This window comes from Anopheles darlingi, chromosome 3 (assembly GCF_943734745.1).
Source record: "Anopheles darlingi chromosome 3, idAnoDarlMG_H_01, whole genome shotgun sequence".
Classification (NCBI taxonomy): Eukaryota; Metazoa; Arthropoda; class Insecta; order Diptera; family Culicidae; genus Anopheles; species Anopheles darlingi.
The window spans coordinates 69,280,968-69,303,467 of NC_064875.1; the positions used below are offsets into that span (position 1 = coordinate 69,280,968).

Sequence of the window (22,500 nt, forward strand, 5' to 3'; positions counted from 1 at the left end):
CTGCCATCGTCTTCGTCTGCGTCGTTGTCGTCGTCGTCTTCGCAGTTTATTAAAAATGGAATTCCACCGACCGAGCATCGGTTCACGGTTCGGTGTTGCTGCCCATGACAGTTCGATGAAAGAAATACACACACAGTCCCATTGTTAGCAATGTGCTGCGGGTGGGCGGCGTAGTCCGGTCAGTCAGTTATCACATTCAGCGTATTCTTCGGTCAGTGCGCTCCCCGAGTCAAGGGTCAAGATGAACGATACAAGGTGACGGTTCGGTACGGTTCATGAAAATAGATTCTTGTTTTTGTTTGTCACGGATCTTCTGGGTTTCCCTTCTGCTCGTAAAACACACACACGCACAAACGGGATCAGCAAGGGATCATCGTTTTATAATCGTTTCGTGATGCCGTTCCGTTCGCCGTTTGTCTGGACCAATTGGCTTATGAACAAAGAGCGAGCGTCTCAAGTGGAGAGTGAAGAAGTTCGAAAAGAGGGATGCATTCTACATCGTACATTCTGGAAAGCAAACGATTGTCTTGCATGAACAGGAGCGTGGTTCCTTGCCATTTTTAATAACCAAACTCTATCTATAGAATGAGAGTTCCGTAATTTTTACCCAACATTCTGCGTGTACTAAAGCGCGCTTGCCCAGCGAGGCGGAAGAACAATAGCTTTCGCATAGCACGAGAGACTGTATATGGCATAAAGCAGAAGACAAAGCACACCACCACCACCAGCAGCAGCAGCAGATTACATTGCGCCCGAGAAGATTGCGCCTCATAGCGCCATAGCATATGAGTTGATGGGAAACGATGAGGAAGTGGTGGAATGAGCACCACACACACACACACACCCTGTCCTGCCTTGCCATCAGATTGTTTCGCACACAAGCGCCAACCGTTCCGTCAATTCCGTCGACGGTTCTGTCAGCCATTGACGTCATCGTGGAAGCGTCGTCGTGCAAGACAAAGCAAGGGGCACGCACGCTCGCAAATGACCGTATGAGAAAAGAAGTGGCAGCTCGCCCCTGTGCTCACTCGCACCCAAAGACGCCAGTGTCAGACGACAACGACGACCAAGACGAAGACGAAGGTCGTGTCGCATCACGATGGAACGATGTGAAACGTGATTTCCGTGCGTAAACAGTCGGCAAACAGTAGTGGAATCAGGCAGGGAGTGCGAAGCCCGCTTGCTGCCTCTATATCGCCAATTGATGCCATCATCATTGTCGTCGTCGTCGTCGTTGTCGGCGTTGTCGTCGCCGTGTGTGTCACTGACCATCGCCACTAGGTGAGACGACTAAGAATGTGGCTCCTGGTATGTGTGACCGGGACCGGCTGTAGGCTGGTGCTCGGTCGATGGTAATGGCGTAACTCTTAAGCTGCTCGTCCAGCCCTGCGTTCTCTTCACCACTCGCGTGTGAGATTGCATTTTGCTATTTGCGTTTCCACTTACGACGACGACGGCGACGACGACGACAACGACGTTGGATGGTGGAAGGAGGGAATGAAGCAAGGCGTCGCCAAAGTGACGATTTGTGAGGGATTTGTCTTTGTGTTTTGTTTGCATTTTTTGTCATTGTGTCTGGCGTCTGCTGCCGAAGCCGCCACCGCCATCGCTGTCACAGGTGCTACATTTCGTGACCCGTGGGAATGTAGATCGTGAAGAGCTGTTCGGTACCGGCGTAGCTCCTGTTTGATGAGTGTTTTGTGGAATCAGTTCTTTACTGTACAGGTGCTATAGGGAATTTGTGCAGAATGCAGGCACTTGCTGGAAACATATGTTGGTTTCATTACTCATTTTATTAAAACTATTCCAGAAGACGTCGAAATATTGAGGAATAGTTGCACCACCCTCTGCCTTTCAGTAGCCGCAGCTGCTGCTGAAGACATAAATTGCAGAAGACCCAGCAAAGATACGAGTGATCTACATTATGGTACTAGCACGTAAACGTAAATCACCGTTACCACAAGCGGTGTAGGTTTCTTCTTGCTTCCTCTGCACTATTGCATCACCGCGCCATGCTGCAACTAGTGCGCTACGTTATGGTTGAGCAAATGACTTCCTTTACACCAAGTGCTAGCTGCCTGCACGTCTGTGTGTGAGTGCGAAGTGAGTAAACGGCTCTGCAAGGCTTATAACGGTTTCGCAACCACAACCACACAATGAGTGAGTGATTCGCGGTGTCATGCAACCCAACTTCGATCACCGTACCGGCACTAGCAAAGCGTGCAAGCTGGATTTAATTTAAAAATATGGGAGCTCGCACGTGATCATAAAACGTGCGGAAGGGGAGAAGGGAACAGACGACCAAATGACGTAACATTCGTGACGTCAATAGCGAAGGAAGGGTAGCGTGAACCCTGTAGCACACGCGAGACGCGAAATGGAGGCGCATGGTGGCTCACACCGCGATGGAGACGCCTGGTAGCTCACGATCTGTTTTTTTCATGACTTTGCTGCCCATGCTGCCCACGAACGTGAAGGCAAGCTTGAGAACCGGGGTTTTAAGACCAGACAAACGACCGGCGAACGAAGCGAAAGGCAAACTAATCCGTTCGGCAATCCTTCTTCAGTTCTTCGGTCGTTCGTCGAAAGCAGCAGCAGCGTGGCACCGAAAGCTCCGCAAACGCGATATGGATGCACCCAAGTGATCGATGAGCCGCCGGTGTGCTGTGCTCGTGGCATGATTTGCTCCGCTCCGAAGTGATGATGGAGGCAACTTTCAGTGTGTGTGTGTGTCTCATGCGGAAACCTTGCTGAACGATAAGGAAGTTGTAGTTATTGATGCAAGGCGCTCGGTACCGGGTTCGTTGGTAGCGTGCACTCTACACTCGTTCGTTCTTCTCGTGCACATATCTTTTGAAGCAAATTTGTTTTCTTCGTAGTGCGCTAGCTCGAACACCTCACCTATCGTAGGAAGGATTATTTGTGTAACGGAAGATCGGATTATCGTTGGCAAACTGCCAGCTTCTACCACGGAGTGGGGCGAGATAAGTAACTTTAGTTCCATGTGTAGGAGTTTAAATAACTGCAAAGTTGAAAGGATAACATGGCCAAACTCCAGAGTGATCCAACCATACGGAGCAGGTAATGGTGTGGGAAAACAGTGCCGGTTGCATCAACTTTTGCAGGGAACATTATTTTATTGTTTGATCCCGAATACCGAATAGGAAGGAATGATGGAACTGATTCACACACATGCACGCGCACCTGGGACCACACTCATCGGTCCAAGATTAACAGATTATCGTTAACCCCCATATAACCCCCGGTTTTTGTGGCTACACTTTCATCGTTAAAAGCTTGCTCGCATCATGACTAATGAAGCGGTGGTTTCGTTCCCGAGTACCCCGATTTGCGAAAGAACAATAAATCCCTTTTGCTCGAAAGTAAGCGCAAGGCAGCAACCATCAGAGGCATCCTGCAGCAGAGGCAGCAGCAGCAGCAGCAATAACATGATAACAACCGAACCGGATATGTACCGGGTACGTGAGTGGCATCCGGGAGGTTGTTGCGATCGTTTCGAGTTTTTACGAGTTGATACTTCCAGCGCTTGCACTTCGGGATCCAAGTGCATAACCTATCCACGAAGCGGAACAGGGAAATTGTTTGTTGCCTTACTGGCAACTAGTGCATTAGAGGCAGCGAACCCAACACCGGCAGCTACCAAACACACATACACACACACACACAAGCGCACGCATCCACACGGATTCCAATTTATGTTCCTCGAGCTAATCTAACTCACGGAACGTTTGCGTAATACACAGTAACACTTTCGCGTAATAAAGTGCACAAAGTGTGTGAACTCGACCACATACTCTCACTCTTTTTTCGCTCTCTCTCTCTGTCTCTCTCTCTCTCTCTCTCCTCTTGGTTGGTGTGCATTGAAACGTGCGCTGTGCAAACAACCGGACCACGCAATGCAGTGGGAGGGAGTTTTTGCTTTCAGTTCTCTAGTTCACTTTTGCCCCGCAGAAAGTGGGGCATCATAAATCAAGCAGGATTTAATTACTGTAGCCAACCGCGAGCCACCGCAAGCGACTCTTGGTTGTGCCGTGGCGAGTGACTGGCGAGCAGAACACTTTGTGTCGTTCTACTTTTCACCTCTCCACCTTTCGGTTGGAGAATTCATTGGCGGTCAGTTTGGCTTCGGCTTCGGTTGGGATTTATTCTAAATTTATCCTTCCACGCTGCGTGCCACATGCTGGTAGGTGCGTTGAGCGGTGGGTTGAGAATCCTTGATGGTGCGATTATTATTGTGTCGAAAACTAATTAAATCTGCACCAGGCTACACATGACCCATCATCAGCGCGACACTTGACACCGCGCGAAAGGGAGCCGTTAGCTGGATGGAAAATCATTAAAAACTATGAAGATGAAGCGGAGGTACAGAGTGGGTGGAGTGTTAATGGTTTTCCGTGTGGCTTACTGCCGACAGAACGTAATCGCGGCCACTCAGCAGCAGGTGCTGCAGTTGCATTTATGCATCATGCCATATTAATCCTTTTCGTGTTACTAAACGTGGAGTGTGTGGAAACGTTGTGCGTTGGTTTGTTACTGAAAATGGAAAGCAATTTATGCAGACGAGAATAGCCTGTCATGAATGCTACTTGCACCGGATACATTGTTGCCTCCGTTTACTTTCGAGAACTTAATCACCACTCAATGCACAGGAAACTAATTCCCTGCCCTGGGGTATTGTTCTATTTTTGCTCCAATCCTGTGATCAACGGAATGAATTATTGATCTAGTTCAGCATGATCGTATAAGCTTCTCGTGGAGCAGGATTGCAACATTTCGACGAAGCATACAATTTAAGAAATTTGAACACCAGCACGGAGCCAACCTTTACACAATATTCATGACTTCAACTATTTATAGGCTCATCATCATCGGCTAAACGTTTTAAAACCCAACACTTTTACCGGTCCTTACCGCACTTTCTTTCGGCCACCACTTGGTCCAGCCAAGGTGTGGAAAATTCGCGACCACTTTTCACGGCGCGCCTAATCTCATTTCTGCGCTTCACCTGCGCTGAGCGAAAGCTTTCCGAAAATGTACATTAAACTAATTTTGTACACTCCAGCAAATGTCAGTGCCGATGACGGCGACGACCCTGGCAGCTAGCATCCGATCGATGGCGAGTTTCGCGAAGGTTTTTCCGTTTAATGAAATTTGAATGGTAACATGGTGGGAGCATCGGAGCCTCCGCTTACTCGGGGGCTTCTGTGACGTCATCAGCTGTCGAAACACACACACACATACACTCGACCTCACCATCCGCCGGACGGAAATGACAGACAGCGCGGTGCTCCAGACGATGCCAACCCCGCACCAACCCCTTTTGTGGACGATTTTCTTAACTTTTTTTTTTTGCGTCCTTTTCGTGGTCGCCAGTACTTTCCTGATTCCATTTGACAACCGCCCGACAGCCCGCCTGCCAGCCTGGTCGAACCATCCAGTGCCAGGAAATCAAAGTGAATGGGTGGAAAATTTCGCTTCCTGCCCGACGCAAAAGGAGAACAGCAACGGGGGTTGGGACGACCGGGGACAGACTGAGAGCAAAACAGGCAAAAGATGAAGACGTATCACTTCCGGCGATCACTCCGAAAACCCTTCGATACGGAAGGGTGGATGGGATAAGTGTGCGTAGAAGCAAGGTGGAAAAGCTAAAGACTAGCGTCATTCAGCGGATGGTGCGGAGCGCCCGGCTGCGGGCGTTTTTGATTTATTTTATAGCCCCGTTAGGATCTTTTCGCCAGGTTTTTTTTTCTCTTCTTCTCATGCTCGCTCGAAAGGTTATACCATAAACCGAGAGAGAAATGAAACGATAACCGTTAGGCTCACACAGATTGTTGGTCGCTGACAAGAAAATACATGGCGAGCAAGCACTAAACATGAAAATGCCTCAAATCGTAAAAGGAAAGCAAGCAGCACAAAAGAATAAACCAAAAGAAGAAGAAAAAACGCGCGACGACCAAACGACGTTGACGAACGCGACCAATCTTTTCTCATCATCCGAAACCAAGTCGGAATGTTTATTTATCATCGAGTGGCCAGTAGGATGAGAACGTCAACGGACTCGGCACGTCTTGCTGCGTGATTTTGGGGAGAGCAACAAGACCAACATCTTGTCGCTTGGTTCCAGCGACGCTCAAGTCTTTCGACGATTTCAATCGCAGTAACCATCAAGCGTCGCGTTTGATGTTCTGCAACTTCTTCAATCTTTCGAAAGGTCAAATCGTTAATGTGATAGATGGGATGCTGTTACGGTGGGACTGACATCGAGGAAGCAACAATAGTGGGGTGAGGCGGGCTGTGAATTGACCTTACTGGTCGGTGGTGATGAAGCAATCGAGCAGCAACGAAAATGTCAACCTGTATCTACCTGCCACCACCTGGTGGGTAGTGGTGGTGGTGGTGGTCCGGTGGTAGGCTACTTTCATTTCCTATTACTTTGATGCCGTATTTTTGGCCAAAGTTTCTAGTGTCACCGTGACAGGCGATTGCGATTTATAAATTAATATTGACAGTTTCAAGCACGGACAGGTAGCGCCATTCTTGGTGTGCTTTTACGCAATGCTGGTCACTGTGGCATATTCGTAGAAATTTCTTGTTTATTCACTTGCATAAAAAACATAACACAATGGTGTACAACAACACAATCAACATCGGTAGATGAATACTCACGGTTGCAGATTCATTGTATTTTATGTATTGACGTACCTGGAAGAGAATGAAGAGAAAGGTTTATTAATTAAGGTCACGATAAAACTCACGACATTCTACTGCAGCTGAAGCCAGACCGTGATATCGTAGTTCAAGCGGTTACCTTCTACACAATATATTTTCGTTCCGAAGAGAGTTGCCGAAGCCAAGAGAGCGCATGTCGCTGGATTAAAAGCTTACTTGACTTCAAAAGATGTGGGTTTATCATCTTAATGGAAAATGAAACAAACAAAAACAACCAGGCGCGCCCTCTTCTCTCTTTCTCTATCTCTTTGTCTGACGGGGTTCGCTCGGAGCAGCAAAAACATTCATAAAAGTCTCCCGTTAAGTTGTTTTCACTCAATTGATATCACTTTCAGCACAATGGCCGCAAGCAAGCAAGCAAGCACTAGGGCCTGCGTGCTCCTGCGTGCTCTAGCGGCATGGATTAAAGCATCATCATATGAAGCATAATATTTTGCCGTGCCCGCGAGTGCCATCCGCGAGCGCCATTCATTTTTTCGGTGAAATTTAAAGTAAACATGACAAATCGTATCCGCTCGCTGCTCTCTCGCTTTGGTAGCCCCTGCAAAGGCGCCTTTTCGCACGTCGACCAGGAGTGACGAGAAGGTTCATTTTATCCCGAGTCCCGCTACAGCATCTCAGCTTGCTTTACCGCAACCGTGGTTACACATACGTTGAATGGCTCGAGTCTCGATGTCTCGATGGTCGTAGCAGGCACACACCCTCAGAAGTACAAAGGTCGACTGAAAATCGCTTCCAAAAACATAATATTTTGCACGTTTTGGTGGGCAAAAAAATTGAAATCGCTCACATTAAAAGACTGGCATGTTGGTAGTGTGCGTGTGTACGGAAGGGGCTACTGTATTATTAAACATTGAACAGCATTTGTTTCTGGCATTTCTCCTTTGTGGTGGAAATGAAAGAGCAAAAATAATACGATGCCAACAATGCAAACATCCACTTCGACTCCATTCAATTGCGCACGGAAACCATTTCCTATGCGCTTTGTTTGTTTTGCAATCGAGAAAGAGGAGGGAGAGAGCGGCATACAGCGAGTTTACGGGAAACATCAATTTCTCATCAACCTTCCAAGCAGCGTCAACATGGCGACCGGAACCCCGTCCTAACACCGAGTGTTGAAAGTTGAATAATTGGATTTCGTAATATTATTAACGCTTCGGATATGGTTTTTTTCCCTCACGGAAATCGAAATAGATTTCAAACCCGCGGGCTGATTATTCGCCAAAACGAAGTTGTTTGGTTGCTTGGATGGTGGTGCTGCACAGAGGGAAGCATCCCAAGTGATCAGCACACGAAACTGATGGGTTTGCTTTTTTCCGGCTTTTTTTTTTATTCGGCTTCGTGTGCCATTCCATTGAAACTGCAGCTAACGCCCGAAAGGTGGTGTACGCTGCGTGGCGAAACCTTTTCGTTACGGAGCGCGAGTGTCAGCACGCTTGTTCGTTTGACTGATGGTTGCACCTTTCCTCCGTTCCGCAGCTTTGCCAGGACTCGTTCTGGTCCTGGTGCATAACCGTGGAAGTGCAGCTGTTGGTTTGCCCGAAAATTGGACCATTTGTCAGCACGTCAGGAGCGAAGGGAATGGCGAAGGGGGGCGTGTCACTGCGCCAACAGCAACAGCAGACGCACTTTGGCCACTTGGTGACCACCAAGGTACGTTACGGTAGTGGCACTGTCAGCACACTGCTGCAACTGGTTGCCGGTGAGTGTTTGCTTGGGTGATAAATTACTTTAAAAGTGCACCCCGTCACGGAGGAAAATGATTCATTTCGTACTTCTTTTCACCGTTTCTTGTCCTCACCGCGATCATTACCAGGAGACTCTCTCTCTTTCTCACTTGTTTTCTGTTGAGACAACCCCGGCATCCGCGTTGTGCTCATCGGTCACACTGGATGGACGGTGATGCATTAGCTGAATCGGAGCGGAAGCATCGCCTCAGCATTATGCACCGAACGGCATGTGGTGATTCAATTAATGTTGGATCAAGCGATGTGGATCAAGTGGTCGCCCATTCAGTGTGCAATTGACTCAAAATAATCCCGCAGCATACACACCAGGAGCGTGTGATCGACCAACATAATTTCAATTGCAGCGCGTTATGTATTCACGATTATCCGCTAGTTGATGATAAAATGTCCCGAACTGCAACCGATTATAATGGTGGTGCAAAATGCATTTATGATTGCACTTTTACGTTCCGCGAGCGCCCTGATATCGTGTGCCTCAAACGTGCAGCTCGCTCAGTGAGCATCATTGTGATACAAACTGCTAATCGATATTTCCAATATCCCCACCGCTAACGCCGCCGCCAGCCCGCGATCCATCTAGCTAGAGTCGCGTGATCGATTTGGTCGGATCCGGTGGCAGGTGTTTGCTTAGGGCGCACGTATCTGCTGCTCTCGCGAGCAGACGGGCACTGGAAATAGAAAACTATTAGTCAAACTTTTCACGTCCACGCCATTCACAGGACCACAGTGTACCTCGCTCGTAGCATGTTTGATCAGTTGTTGTCGCTCGCCGTTACCCCTCCATAGTCCCTTTTCCACGCTCTATTCAGTCGAAATCAATACGAAATTGTGTTGCTCCGATGTGCGCGATGCCAGCGGTGAGTGTTTGACTTCTTCAAACAGATGCCTCCTCCCCATAAGCAGAACATTGTGTTCTACAAGCAGGAGAAAACAAAAAGCAAATCCTGCCACCGGGAAAAGATGTGTTTTTTTGGCGTAATTTTCGGTTCTGTTTGATTCCGCTCGCAGCAATGCGCGAGGGCGAAGAGTAGAAGTGGCCTCTTACCAGTCGTGCTATGGTAGCAACGATGAAGACATTCATTTTGGACAGGGCCCGTCAGAGGGCCACACATAAAATAAACAGGGTGAGCAAGGGAGGGGACGCAGAGGCTGATGCCTACTGGCGGCACTGGTATCACCACTTCGGCAACCCAGTTTGACATGCGGATTTTTACGACTGGCATTCGGAGAGACACGGCCATAGCATAGATCATTTCTGTCGAGCGCTCTTCAGGGGCATGTTTTCCATCAAATTGTTTCCGTTTCGACTGCTTGAACAGCACAAAGCAAAGTAGGCGGTTTTTTTTCTAATCGAAATGAAATTGAATCTCCCTGGTTTCCATTCGTTAACGAACGAAAATGAAAAGATCCGATGCCATCCGAATTTGATTTCAAGCGAATCGTTTTGCTGTCTGTTTGTTAAATTAATTAAATAGCATCTTCGGCGGTTCGGAAGCAAAAGAACATTCCTGTACAATTTCGTCGATCCGTGTGTTTTCGCGATAAATGAAATCTAAAATTGCTCAGCGAACCAACGTTCCACTTCGCTACACTTGAATGAATCAGAGATGAGTAAGGCTGACCACCACACAGCTGACATTCGGTCCCCGGTGGGACGCTTCATCATCAACACGGGAATGCCTCTCCGGGGCGTCAGCAACGTGGGTTGAAATAGCGTACTTCCTTCAGCCTCTCTCTTTCTCTCTCTTTTTCTCTCTGTCTCACACACACGACCGCTGTCAATCAAATTGGGTTTTCCCTAGTCCAAGGTGCAGAAAGGGAAGGAAAGGAATGGCAACCATAATGTGATGCATTCACAATTAGCCGTGTCGGTGATTGCCGTGCCCAGCACCGTGTCCCGAGTTAGTGCGCGTTCGTTCTGCTGCACCTGACGACATCGGTGCATCGTCGCCTTGGTCGGAGCTGGCGGACGAGCGCTTTCACGCTCAACAACAACGGAAAGTGAGCGAGAGCAAAAGAAACAAATCTTCACCGCATTAGAGGAAAGTATAAATACCCGAGCCGGTAAAGTGGCAATCCGACTGCAGGACAACGTCAACGCACAGTCCGATTGAACCTCGCTCAACTTGAGACATATTGAATGGCAAGTGGTCGCGTGAAGGAAAACCACCAGCGCACGTTTTTTGGGGTTCGGAATTTCAATCATAAATGTCTGGCAAATTGCTTCCCTGCTTGCTATATTTAAACACACTATTTCATTCAACATGTGCGCCAAGACAATTGGTCACACGAACGCACAAAATTCGCAAACATACCATTTGGCGAAACACGAAACGATGCCGACCGCAGACGGTAGCAAACGAACGAACGATTATGAGCGATAAAGCGCACACGGATCTTGTACTCCCAGCCGTTGTAGCCCCCAAAACACATACACACACAATCGGAAACGAATCGTGCGGTGTGCGGTTAAGGCATGGGAAAATCCTTCGCATCATGTCGTGGGACTGTGACAACCACAAAACCATCAGCTTGGATGATGAATGAGCCATCGCGAAATGGTGCTATAGGCCATTAGAGACAAAGCCCCGTGTTAAGGTCCGGTGATCTTGAAAAACTGAAAAAACCAAACGTTTGCAAACGTTTGCAGTCGTGTTCGCTCGTTCGTTCGCTCAGGGTGCAAGCAAGCACGTATCGTGGTCGGAAATATGATTCTTATCTTAAGTCGCATCCATCCAGTCGCTGCTATGCAGTCTCGAGAAACGTGTCGCCCGGCATTAGGAACATCAAAACAAACCTGCACTGAACCTCCTCCCTTCGGGAGGTTTACGGTTAAGCTTTTAATTGTAATTTGAATTAAATGTGGATTTGATTTTATCGCCAAATCGATTTGGGGTTTATCTCGAAAACAAGGAGGCGTTGTGACGATGCGGGGTGCGCGTTAGCTTATCGCTGACCGTTCCCTTGCCCTCGATCGTCCGATGAACTAATGCGTGTAGTCCACTTTTTTGGTCGTGGTCAACTCATCAAAACAAACCTCGCTTTAGGGCGTCTAATTATGGGCTGTCTGTGTCTTTATCAGAGATACTCTTTTGTACATCGACGATGACCAAGGCTTTATCAATCGGTTGGCCTCGGCCCATGGGGAAAAACCGCCCAATTTTATGTTATGTCATACGTTGGGACACGGTGTAAATTCAATCCATATTACGACTTTAAAATAAGCTGAACCCAGTTTCAATGTGACAGTGATGATTCCTACTAGAGCACGTATGATACCCTCTCGACGAACAATACGACGACACATGCACCTCAGCATGCCACGAACTCGATAATCATCTCAATGAGCATCGATTGCTCCACGCCAAGGACGTTCATTGACATCTCGTCGTGGGGTTTTGCTGCTAACGTTGGGTCTAGGTTGTATGTCAACGTTGAGAGTGGTTTACAAACCACAGAACCAATCACGACTTTGATTAGGTAGCCATGGATGCTAGGCTTAGTGCAGGCACCAGGAGTAGCCTCCTGAGATTGACAGTTCTGTCAAACATACCAAATACACAACGCTTATCCCCTTCATATCACCATCAGTTAGTTTTGACTTATCTTCTACTGAAGGGATTATGTTACCTCGCGAGCACCGGGTTCACATCCCGAAACCGCTCGGTGATAAACATGGTGCGTACTTCTTACTTACAGCGTCATGAGAGTACGCACGGAAAGTGTTAAATTTAAGTGATTTATGACGGCAAGTAAAACATTCCACGGCTCTGCCAAGACGGTTGCACGTAACTAATTAATGAGTAAAAATGATACACCGAACGCCATACCGAAGACGGTTGAGAAAAACCGAGTAAAAACCACAAAACCACTCTTCGACGAGGCGAGTTTGCGCAGTTTTATGATGGCACACTAAATGTTGATAACCCAACAAAATCTTATGAGATAAAATTTATTAATAACCTCTTATTTTTCAAAACCTCCCCCAATTCCAAGTGCCCAAACAGCGAGTACCCTTCCGAGAGAAAAAGCGAGCGTAGGCGTCGAAGATGGAGTCTTCAATTTGATACTTCCTAATTACCGACCCAAGCCATCAACCGTTTCACGCCCACTCGGCACTGGACCGAAAGCCCTGGTGTACTCGGCACTCGGTGTTTCTGTTGACCGGCTCTGATGAAGCTACTGGTTTCAACGTCACCAGGACCTACGATACGGTGGCTACGGGTTCGGGTTGCCATAAAATCATCTCTTGCAAACAAGCGAATGTGTAAGTGTAGAGGTTTTGCAACATATCCTTGTGTCAGGGATGTCCCCAGGCCGACACCGGTAGCCAAGATGTTAAGCTGGTCCGTTGATGCGCCTACATAACCTTTAAACTCTCGATATGGTGCTATTGTCCCAAGATGGATGACGTTCGCCCAGGCGTGTAGTGGGTTTCGGGTGATGGAATCAAATGGAAAACCACGGTGACGCGACATGCGTGCACCGAACGTTGATCCTTGCTCTCCAATGACTCTCTTCTCAAGCTCCCGCCCACCCCTTCAAAACGCACACCACATGCTGTCATGGTTTATGATGTGGCTAATGCCCTAATTACCCGAAGCAGCACCACTCAAACTTTATGATGGCGGCCTGTTTTATGGTCTCACAGTCCCACAGACCCGGACGCTCCTCGGTTCGTGCTCCTCAGCTTTTCGGGTCGAACTAATTGGCAGTGATCTGCTGAAATATTGGCCACCGAGTGGCCAGAGTGGTGGTGGTGGTGGTGGTTGGCCACTTTGGTTAAAGGATTTCGAGGGCTGCTCGTGGCAAACCCTTTGCACACGGTAATACGATACTTTGGTAGAACTGCGGAGGGGCAGGAGATTTAGCGAGCTAACACTCGAGTGTCCAAGTGGGTGGCCGTTACGAGACATGAAACATTTGCAGATTGCCAAGATGCCGGGAGGTTGCCAAGGATTGGTGTAAGGTGCTGGTAGCACATCCATGATTGAATGATTGATCCTTTGACGCACTTCAATACGCCAAATGACTGGTGCTTCCGGCTTCCGGGACACGTCAAAATCTCGCGTGGAACAGGATTTTCAACCGAGACACTGCATCAGAATAATTAACGTAAATGGAATGCAGTGACACACACATACACACAACCACGGTTCTTCTGGTTCTGGCTTCTGGTAGCTGAGTCATGCCCAACATCAGGGAATACGATCTGAGTCATCCAATAGCCCTCAACTCCCTGGCATAATTTCAAATTCTAAACGTACGCCAGTGAGCTGTCAGCAACTGGTAAGCGTTGCTCTGCAGCTCTGCAATAACATTCTGTCACCTGCTTAACACATCTGCCACAACAGGTGAGGTGAAAGCACTTGCCCAGCGTCTTCCTGCGACTTGAAACAGTCACTTTCTCTCTCTCTCTCTCGCGCTTTCTTACACACACAAGCACTGTTTAGCATAAAAACCCACCCGGGGAACGCTTCGGGCTAACCACATCTTCATACTAAACATTCATACTTTATTAAACAACGCTAGTCTCCGAAGAAGCGTACCTCACTGCACGCCAAGACCTACAGCAAAAGGGCCGTGAAATTGAAAGTAACAACTCCCAGCGGTCCCGCTTCCGTTGACCGAAAATGGGAACCAATTTGGTGGCATCGTGGCTGTTAGAACATGCGCCAGTTAGGAGTAAGTAAGTGTAGGGAGCTTTCGATGGGGAAAATCTTTAGTATACGTGTTTTGTTCAAAACATTTTGACTTCTTTCATATTGTCTATGACAATTGTATTGCGTTTGCTTGCCGTCCACTGGTGCCGTCCGCAGCAGGCGCGCATTCCTTTCCTGCACAAAAGGCAATCCGATACGGAATTCTAACCAAGATAAATGGGAGATGTCTCTCTTCTTCGACTTCTCTACACCGGAACCGTTCACCGTTATGCGCATCAACGGATGTTCACCGTTTCTTTCGCCCTTTGAGGGCGAGACCGGAGGGGTTGAGTAAATTATCGACTCATTTACGATTACGATCAATGAATATTTCATCACCGGCGGTCTTTGGTCTTGGTCCATGGTTTTCGCTACTGCGATCCGTATCGGAAATACGACTCGTCTTAGGGGGAAGGGGGAGGGAAAAATATGTGTCATCATGGGGTGGGTGGTGTGATCGGGATGAAGAAGGAGAATCATTTTATTGGCCGCTTCCAAAGCTTCCATTCATTCGTTTCATTTTTCCACCAACGAACCCGCATCGGGTTCTCTTTCTTTTGGTTCGGCTCGGCCCCGGACCAAGCACTCAGAAGCCACTCTGCATCCGGTGATGGGCTATTGTCTGGGCGGGCGCGCGCTAGTGGTCCTCCCTCTTAAAGAATTCCATTCTGCGTCGAGAGCCGTCCTCGAAAGAAAAGGTTTACGTGGGGGGAAAATACCTTCACCGGTTACCTTTCCGAGGAACGAGCGCGGTCGAGGCGGAGGAACGATGCTGAAGGCTTTATCTTCATTAAACGAAGCAGCGACCGAGGGAGTTTGGCGTGGTTTTTGGAGAGCTCGGTCCGGCTCTGCTTCAGCGCAAAAGATTGATTCTATCGCTACACTTCGATTGCCATTCCTGGGGCAAGAATGCGATCTCCTATGGTAGGATGAAGGTGAAGGGATTTCGTCGGTGAATTGGCCGGCCGGAACAATGGACAGTCAACCGCAGAATATTCAAGGGTACTCTCTGAAGGGGTGCGCAGATCGAGCGGAAATGGTAGATTCTAGATTTAAATTTATATCTCATCTTCATCTCGACCAGACCAGCTCTTGGATGTTCCATTATTAGAGGAATTCCCCAGAGCCCAGAGTGATTAACAAGAATATTTTTGAGCAAATTTTATGGTTCCGAAACGATAAAAATGAGATGTCTAACCAGTCGTGGGCCCAATTCGCTGCAGCACCGTAGCGCATTGATGAGGCGTGGTAGAATGAGGAGTGAAGTGATAAATTCGAAAATTTAAACAGCTAATCATACGCCGTAAATTAAGCCACTTTTATGGTTGCGGGATTTATGGAGTGTTCCTCGAATCGACGACCACGACAAACGGCCACTCAAAAATGAGAGCAAGCGTTGCAGGAGGAGGAGAAGGAGGAGTGGGTGAGACCATAAAATAGTTGCCAATAAAAGCAAGTGTACGACACGCAGAAGGTCACCGTTTGCCATCGCCCAGGAGCACAGGGAACAATGGGAAAATGGGAAAGAAGTGATGGTGCGGCTTCGAAACAATAGTGAACGATAATGCAACCAACGTCCAACGAGGGGCTCCAGACCAGATCGAGCTGTCAGGGAAATATGATTCTGTGTACGCCGTAGCCCCGGGACCTGGCTCACCCAGGCACTGGAGCAATGACGACATAAATTGTTTCCCATTAAACGGTGGACAATGACGTTAAGCAACCGTTAAGCGGCTAAGAAGCAGCGCACTAGAGCAGGCCAATCCAGGCCGGAACCGGAACGGGAAGCGTGGTCATGTCATGAACACTGACACTGGCTGCCTCTGGCCGTTGTTCCCTCCGATAGCGTCCGTTTCATTTACACAGCGGCATCTTCTCTTTCTTTAGTGTTAGTGTTTTATTTATGTTTTCATCCGATCAGACACTTATTTCATCTTGGCACTACTGAAGAAACTCACGAAGCGTCGATTTATTCAATTTTGAAATCGAAAAAGACCCTTACCAGATCACTTTCGGCGTGACATCAGAATTGATCTAATTGATTTTCTGCTCGCTAAACGGTTGTTGCTGCTGATGAAAGCCAACATGTGAAATGTCGCGGTCACACATAGCGGTCTACATAGCGGTATGTAATTGCTCTTCCGATCCAATTAGTCGGGGACCGTCCAAAGTCCACACCATTCGCTAACGGAATCTAACATCAAGAATTACCGGGCATATTACGTGTTCCTGTTCCACAGCACATCTGGTCGTTCTTCAAAAATGTGAGAACCATAAAAATGGTCAACCATCAACGGGTCCAAGCAGGCGCTGCCATGGGCAGTTCCGTACTCAGGGTAGCCAGCAACACATTGTAGTAGGCCTCGTCCCAGCGTAATGTTCAACGCGCGCGCAAAACATTAGGCAACTCTGTTGACCAAGGTGACGGTTAAAACCAAAAGTACGTCAGGAAAAAGAAGCAAAAAAAAGGGGCGGGAAACGATCGCTCGTAAAGTGTTTGAAATATGGCTGAAACGGAGCGATGTTTTTTTCATTCTCTATTCGTTTTCTTTTATTACCTTCCCAGTTCCCAGCGCCCTTCCCCTTGGCCAGGCCCTTCCTGGTTTTTGCGGTTCTTTCGGACACAGACGTTGGGACTTTACAGTGCAGGGACGACATTCTCTCGGTGTTTTGTTGCAATTTGTAGCGTTCGTTCGGTTCGTGGCCCCTGCCTGGCACATCCGGGGTTGGTATTGATCCGCGAAACAAACGGGAATGGCAGCCGAAAGTGGCCGAACGTCTCCACGTGTACACCAGGCTGATCGGCACGCCGTGGAATGTAAGCCACAAATGATGGCGTTCGGAATGGATGATTTACCACCAACCGACCGCAGCAGCAGTGGCAAAAGATCGATCATTAAACGTCCCCTGCGCCGGAAGAGGGTGCACATCGGGTTCGGGACATCGTTAAAATGCTTTGATGCGGTGTGTAACGAGCAGCGAGGTCACCGTCACTAACGACCGCATTTCTTCACGGTTTCTGCTGCCGGAAGCAGTCAGCAGCACCGTCGATCGTTTAATTTGCTGACAAACGACTTATGACCAGCAGTAGCACGTGGACCTTGTAATACATCATTTCTGGTGGTCTGAGGGTGGGGATGGCGTGGATTTTAAGCAATTGGTTTGATCTCAAGACCTGCGCTTGTCAGCAATTATTGATAGAGCGACAATTACGCCCTCCACGACACGCGCAGCAAAAGGGCAGAAAGAAAGAGAAATGCTTGAGAAATAAATTAAAATCATACGAAAACTTCCCAATCTCTCTCTCTCTCTCTCTCTCTCTCTCTCTCTCTCTCTCTCTCTCTCTCTCTCTCTCTCTCTCTCTCTCTCTATTCTGAATCAATTACACGAACCCTTCCTACGAAAGAGATCGCTCGGACAAAAGAGAGAAAAAAATGAATCTCTAACGAACAACCCACCAGAGTTCATGCCTCGAGCGATAAACTTTATGATTGAGTACTTTTCTTTCGGGGGCAACCGTTTTCCGGTAGCAATCATCAAGTTTACAAGCCCCATCCTAATCTGCTTCCGTCACCAGCAGCAGGCCATCGTCACCGGGGACATACGCTAGCGGACTGACTGACTGGCCTAGCCGGCTAGCTGGTTGGTTCGTCCACCGGTTGACCGAATGAAATGAAACTTTTGCCCCTTTTTCCAGGGCCCTTTTCAACGCCGGCCACCTGGGGGGATAATCTTGATCTAACCCGTCCAAACGCCTCGTCTCTCTCTCTCTCTCTGAACCTCGGCGAACGAATATGCGGATGTGTGAACGAGTCCCTCACAGGTGAATCATCCTTCGGGGCCTTTAATCCGACCCGGAGTCATAGGGGAAAAAAAGAGAACGAAAAAGAACTCCCTCCCAGCGACGAGGGTTCGACTAAATTAAATTCGACCGACCGGCCCGGTGACAGAACGGTGACGAAATCTGGTGCTCTTCACGCCTTTTTCCTCGGGATCGTCGGGTTTGGGATTGAAAAGATTGAAACATCCATGGAGCGCAGCCTCTGGTCTGGTCTGGTGTGGGCCCATGATGATGATCATTTTGTTGGGATCTGTGCGAGTCAGATTCAATCACAGCAACCAGAAAGGGTAATCATTGGCAATTCGAAAAGAGAGAATTCTACCGTCCGAAACCGTAACGTCACGAAATCACGACGAAGGAAGGCCTTGCTCAACAGTGAAGTAAACATATTTTGAATCATTAAACAACCAGCGTTTAATGGCCGCAGTACAACGGATAACTCCTGGCAAAGGAGGAGACCGGGTTGCCCACACCGTCGTCGTCGTCGTCATCCGCGTCGTCGCCGTTGTCGTTCGGTGTGGAAAATTATTATCTTCGAAATGAGCTTTCGTTGTGCGGTGCGGCGTAGCGGAAATTGAATATAGCGTTAATAATTGAGTTTTCATCTGACAGTTGTCTGACAGGCTGACAGCTGGGACTGACTTTGGTCTCAGAACCGAATCGACGCGGTTTCGGGCTCTCGCTCAAGAACCATGATCAACCATCCAACCGTAAACGTAACTGGCATTAAAGGCACAGCCTGTGTACGCCATGGACACTTTAAAATTAAAATAATAAAAACCCAGCAAATTCCCCGCATAGTCGTTAACCGTGGTGTCCAGGGATGGTCGGTTTATGTAAATTTCCAGCTCATTGGAACACGCAATGAGCTACACACAATCCCGCACCATGGGTGTGGTGATTCGAATGGAACTAAGGGTGTGTTCGGAAAAATGTAATTTTGCCAGTATCATGTCCCATTTACGAGAGCTGGTGTTCAGGGTACTGATTGTACGTAACCTGCACCAAGAACAAACAGAAATGCGACTAAAACGAGCTTGCATATGGTGATCCGTGACGGGCGGAACTGAATTTCAATTTTCCAATTCCAACGTTCGCTCGTTTTCTGTCAAACGGCCGTCAATCTACCAACGGCAAACGGGAGCAGCTCATAGAGCAAAGAAACAGTTCAAGTCGAGGGTATGTCATCAAACATATTTATGACCCCGACGACAACACGATTGTTAATCGATGCGATGACGGTGGGCGGAACTGTGTTCCATGCTCGTCGTGCCCACACTGACACACGCGGAACTACTCTTTCGTCACGCCGATTGCCGTAAAAAGCGCATCATAAATCCGTCTGTCGTGGTGCGGGAGGGGCGGAGAGAGCGCGGAGTAAACAAAGTTGTCACCCGGTTGTGCGATACTTTCTGTGTACTGTAGCCACCATTCGGCACGACACACAATTTCCGGCAACGTGCCAGGGTGTTTTCTGTTTTTGTTTTTGGAACACCACTTATTGTTTCTATTCCCCGGTTCGTCTTTCCGGCGGCTTCAAACGGTACAATTTATGGGCCATCTTATTGACTTTGAAGTTTGCAGAAAGCACACAGAGAACGGGCAGCACGTGACTTAAGTCAACCCACTAACAACGCTGGCACCCTGGCACAAAATTGGCACACACCGATTGGGTACAATAAATTCGCAATTTTTGGCACCCCAGCAATGACGTGCGCGTGTGTGTGTATGTGTAGTAGAAAACGGGGTCAATCCAGAAAGGGCTACCATCGAGGAGCTACCGGTGCTTGTTTCTCTCAACCGGCCGTTCGAGCGACCGACCGTGCGGTCTTACATTGTCATCACATAAATCCAAACACACCATTCATCATCGTACCACCGCTATCGATATTACGATGATAATCTTTCATTTTCGTCTGTCTCTCTAGGCTCGTGCGACGAGGTGGAAGGAGGTGATAGGAGGGAGAGAGGTACAAAAACCCATGTCAAACACCGTCGCACACACACAGACACACGAGAGTCGTACGTGATAAAATGTTATTTTTAGAAAGTTCAATCATCACTATCGTAGCCACTTTGGTACATGCACCAGCACCAGTTTGGGTTTCCATTTTTACAACTGCCCGATATCAGAAGTTCCGATACTCATTCGGATGTTTGTATCGGGTTCATGGCGACCAACCAGCTCACGAGCATAACATGATACCACGCGATATCGGCGGCGGCGGCTACGCTACCCTGACGCGATGACCATGGTAGCGATAATGCACCCTATCTATCCGATCACTTCGCTTCCCTTTGCTTGATGTAATGTAATTTATTGACTACCGCGCGGCACTCCGCTTCCCTGCACTTCGGAGTCACCAAGATGATCCACGATAAAATCTCTAAAGCGTCGACTACGGCATGAATGAAAGGCTGCAGAGGGCGATAACATCACGATGGATCTGAGCTGGAATCCATCAGAGGAAGTTCCATTTCGTCCGAAGCAAAAACAGCAAAAGGGTAGCGGCGCGCACACCAATCACAACGTGCACGCTGCTAATGGCCACAAGCTGCAAACAAATATGCTTTGGAGGAGACGACGGTGGGTGGTTGGTGTAAATGAGTAATTTAAATATCATATGATTACTCTCTTCGAAGGACGGCTAATCCGTCATAAGACCGGCCACGGGGCCACGAGTGGCGGACGAGATAAGATGGAAGAGTATTCTTTGAAGCCTACCAAGCCGAGCGAGCTGTTTGTGTGTTTGCGATTTGCGTGCCCACTGTTTAGGCCCAGTGTACCGATGAATCATCTCAAGCTCATCATCATCATCATCATCATCTGGTCGCGCACATGATAACGTCTGTGTACATTTGTGGTTCACAGCCGGCTGACGGCTTTACTCTGCAAGATAACTTTACTAAAATCTGCACAAACACATGAGGTTCCTTCTTACGTAACAGACTCTAATAACTGTTCCTCTCATCAGTTATTACGTTATTTGTTTCCTTGGAAGAATTCCTTTCTGTGCACTTACCTTCAAGTGAAAGAATTCCGTTCCGTTAAGTTGTATATTTACTGATGAAGGAAAAGTTTTTTTTATAGCATCTTGAATCAAAAAGCAATTCAATCGACGTCTAAAATGATTGCATGCCATCTGCCAAACAGTCTGTAGCGAATGTGTCCTTTTAATTGGTTTTATGGTGGATGACGATGCTGGGTCAACGAAGCTCGCTCATCGCATCAGATGCAGTAGATAGTTGTAATGATACTTCCGTGCGAGAAGGTTTCTCTCCCGAGCCGCAATGACTGCAGACAGCGGTCGGTAATTAAAACGAGTAATAATGTGCATCGATAGATGGACGACGGTTTGATGGTTTAGATGTAAAAAGAAACAAACAGCGCGTAGCACTAATGGCAACACTGGGCTGCATCGCTTCCCATGTGTAACGAATGAAAGCGAATGAATCATTGATTTATTTTATCATCGCTTTAAATACCAATTCTGACACCCTGGAATGCCACATTTCATTGCCATTCATCGCCAACGGACACGGGAATCATTTTTGCCAGCATCAGCACTTTGGTTGTTTCGTTTGCGGCAACCCATCATCAGCTTCTCGTTAGCAGCGGAATAGCTCCATAGATGAAATGAAAGGCAAATCGGTCGGTCAGTCTGTCGCTCCTCCAGCACCATAGTGGCCATCAGCAAAACGCACGGATGATTAACTCGACAGCGCCGTGCAATGCGATAATAAATTAGTGACATTTGTTATTTAAATGCTGTCAGTGTGTAGTAGTGCAGTGGTGGAGCTCATCAGCAGCCGTCGGGGCAAATTGTCTCAGATGGTATGCTTCAATCGCCATTTTATTTGAATATTTATACCAATCGCCAAAGACATCCTAGCGATCTGTAGCACTACGTTAGCGTTTGTGCCACATAATTAGCCAGTTTGATGCTACTGCTAGAATGGTGGAGCTGCTGGACAATTGAACTAATGAACATATTCACATAGATCATTTGCGATGTGGGGGACGCGAGCAAGGTCGTCATCTAGAAGAACAAGGACTTCGTTGCCACTGGAAAACAATACCTAGTTTATTGCCATCAAATTCACCAACGTGTGGTATGGTGTTCAAATCAAAATGGACATCATACCACCACCACCACCTACAGTGCGAGGCATCCTTTCGAACTGGAATTTCTCTAGACACCCCACCGCAAAAGCCGTTTAAAATGCACCGCTCGCTCATTCGCCTATAATCATCATAAATCAACAGAATTCCGTCTGAGCGAATTCCATGGAAAATTAATGGAATGGCAACGAGCGTTCATATTTATGCATAACGTATTTGCATACATTTGCGCAATATCAGCTTTCCGAAGCATCCGAACGCCACGAACGCAGTTATGGGGTTTTTAATTGAGCCCCAAACATCAATTTCGTCCATTTACTTACTGTTTTCCACCAA

At 47.9% G+C, this 22,500-nt stretch overlaps 1 protein-coding gene across 4 annotated transcripts in view; it reads right to left on the bottom strand.

Moving 5' to 3' along the window:
• The window catches only part of LOC125958143 (uncharacterized), a 106,788-nt gene that overhangs the window by 31,130 nt on the left and 53,158 nt on the right, over positions 1-22,500 (bottom strand). For 2 of the 4 annotated variants that reach the window (XM_049691283.1, XM_049691284.1), the window contains one exon: positions 6,688-6,723. The exons of the other annotated variants lie outside the window; for them this stretch is intronic. In XM_049691283.1, the coding sequence (XP_049547240.1) occupies positions 6,688-6,723 (36 nt within the window). The remainder of the gene's footprint in view (positions 1-6,687; positions 6,724-22,500) is intronic. 4 annotated transcript variants of the gene reach the window in all.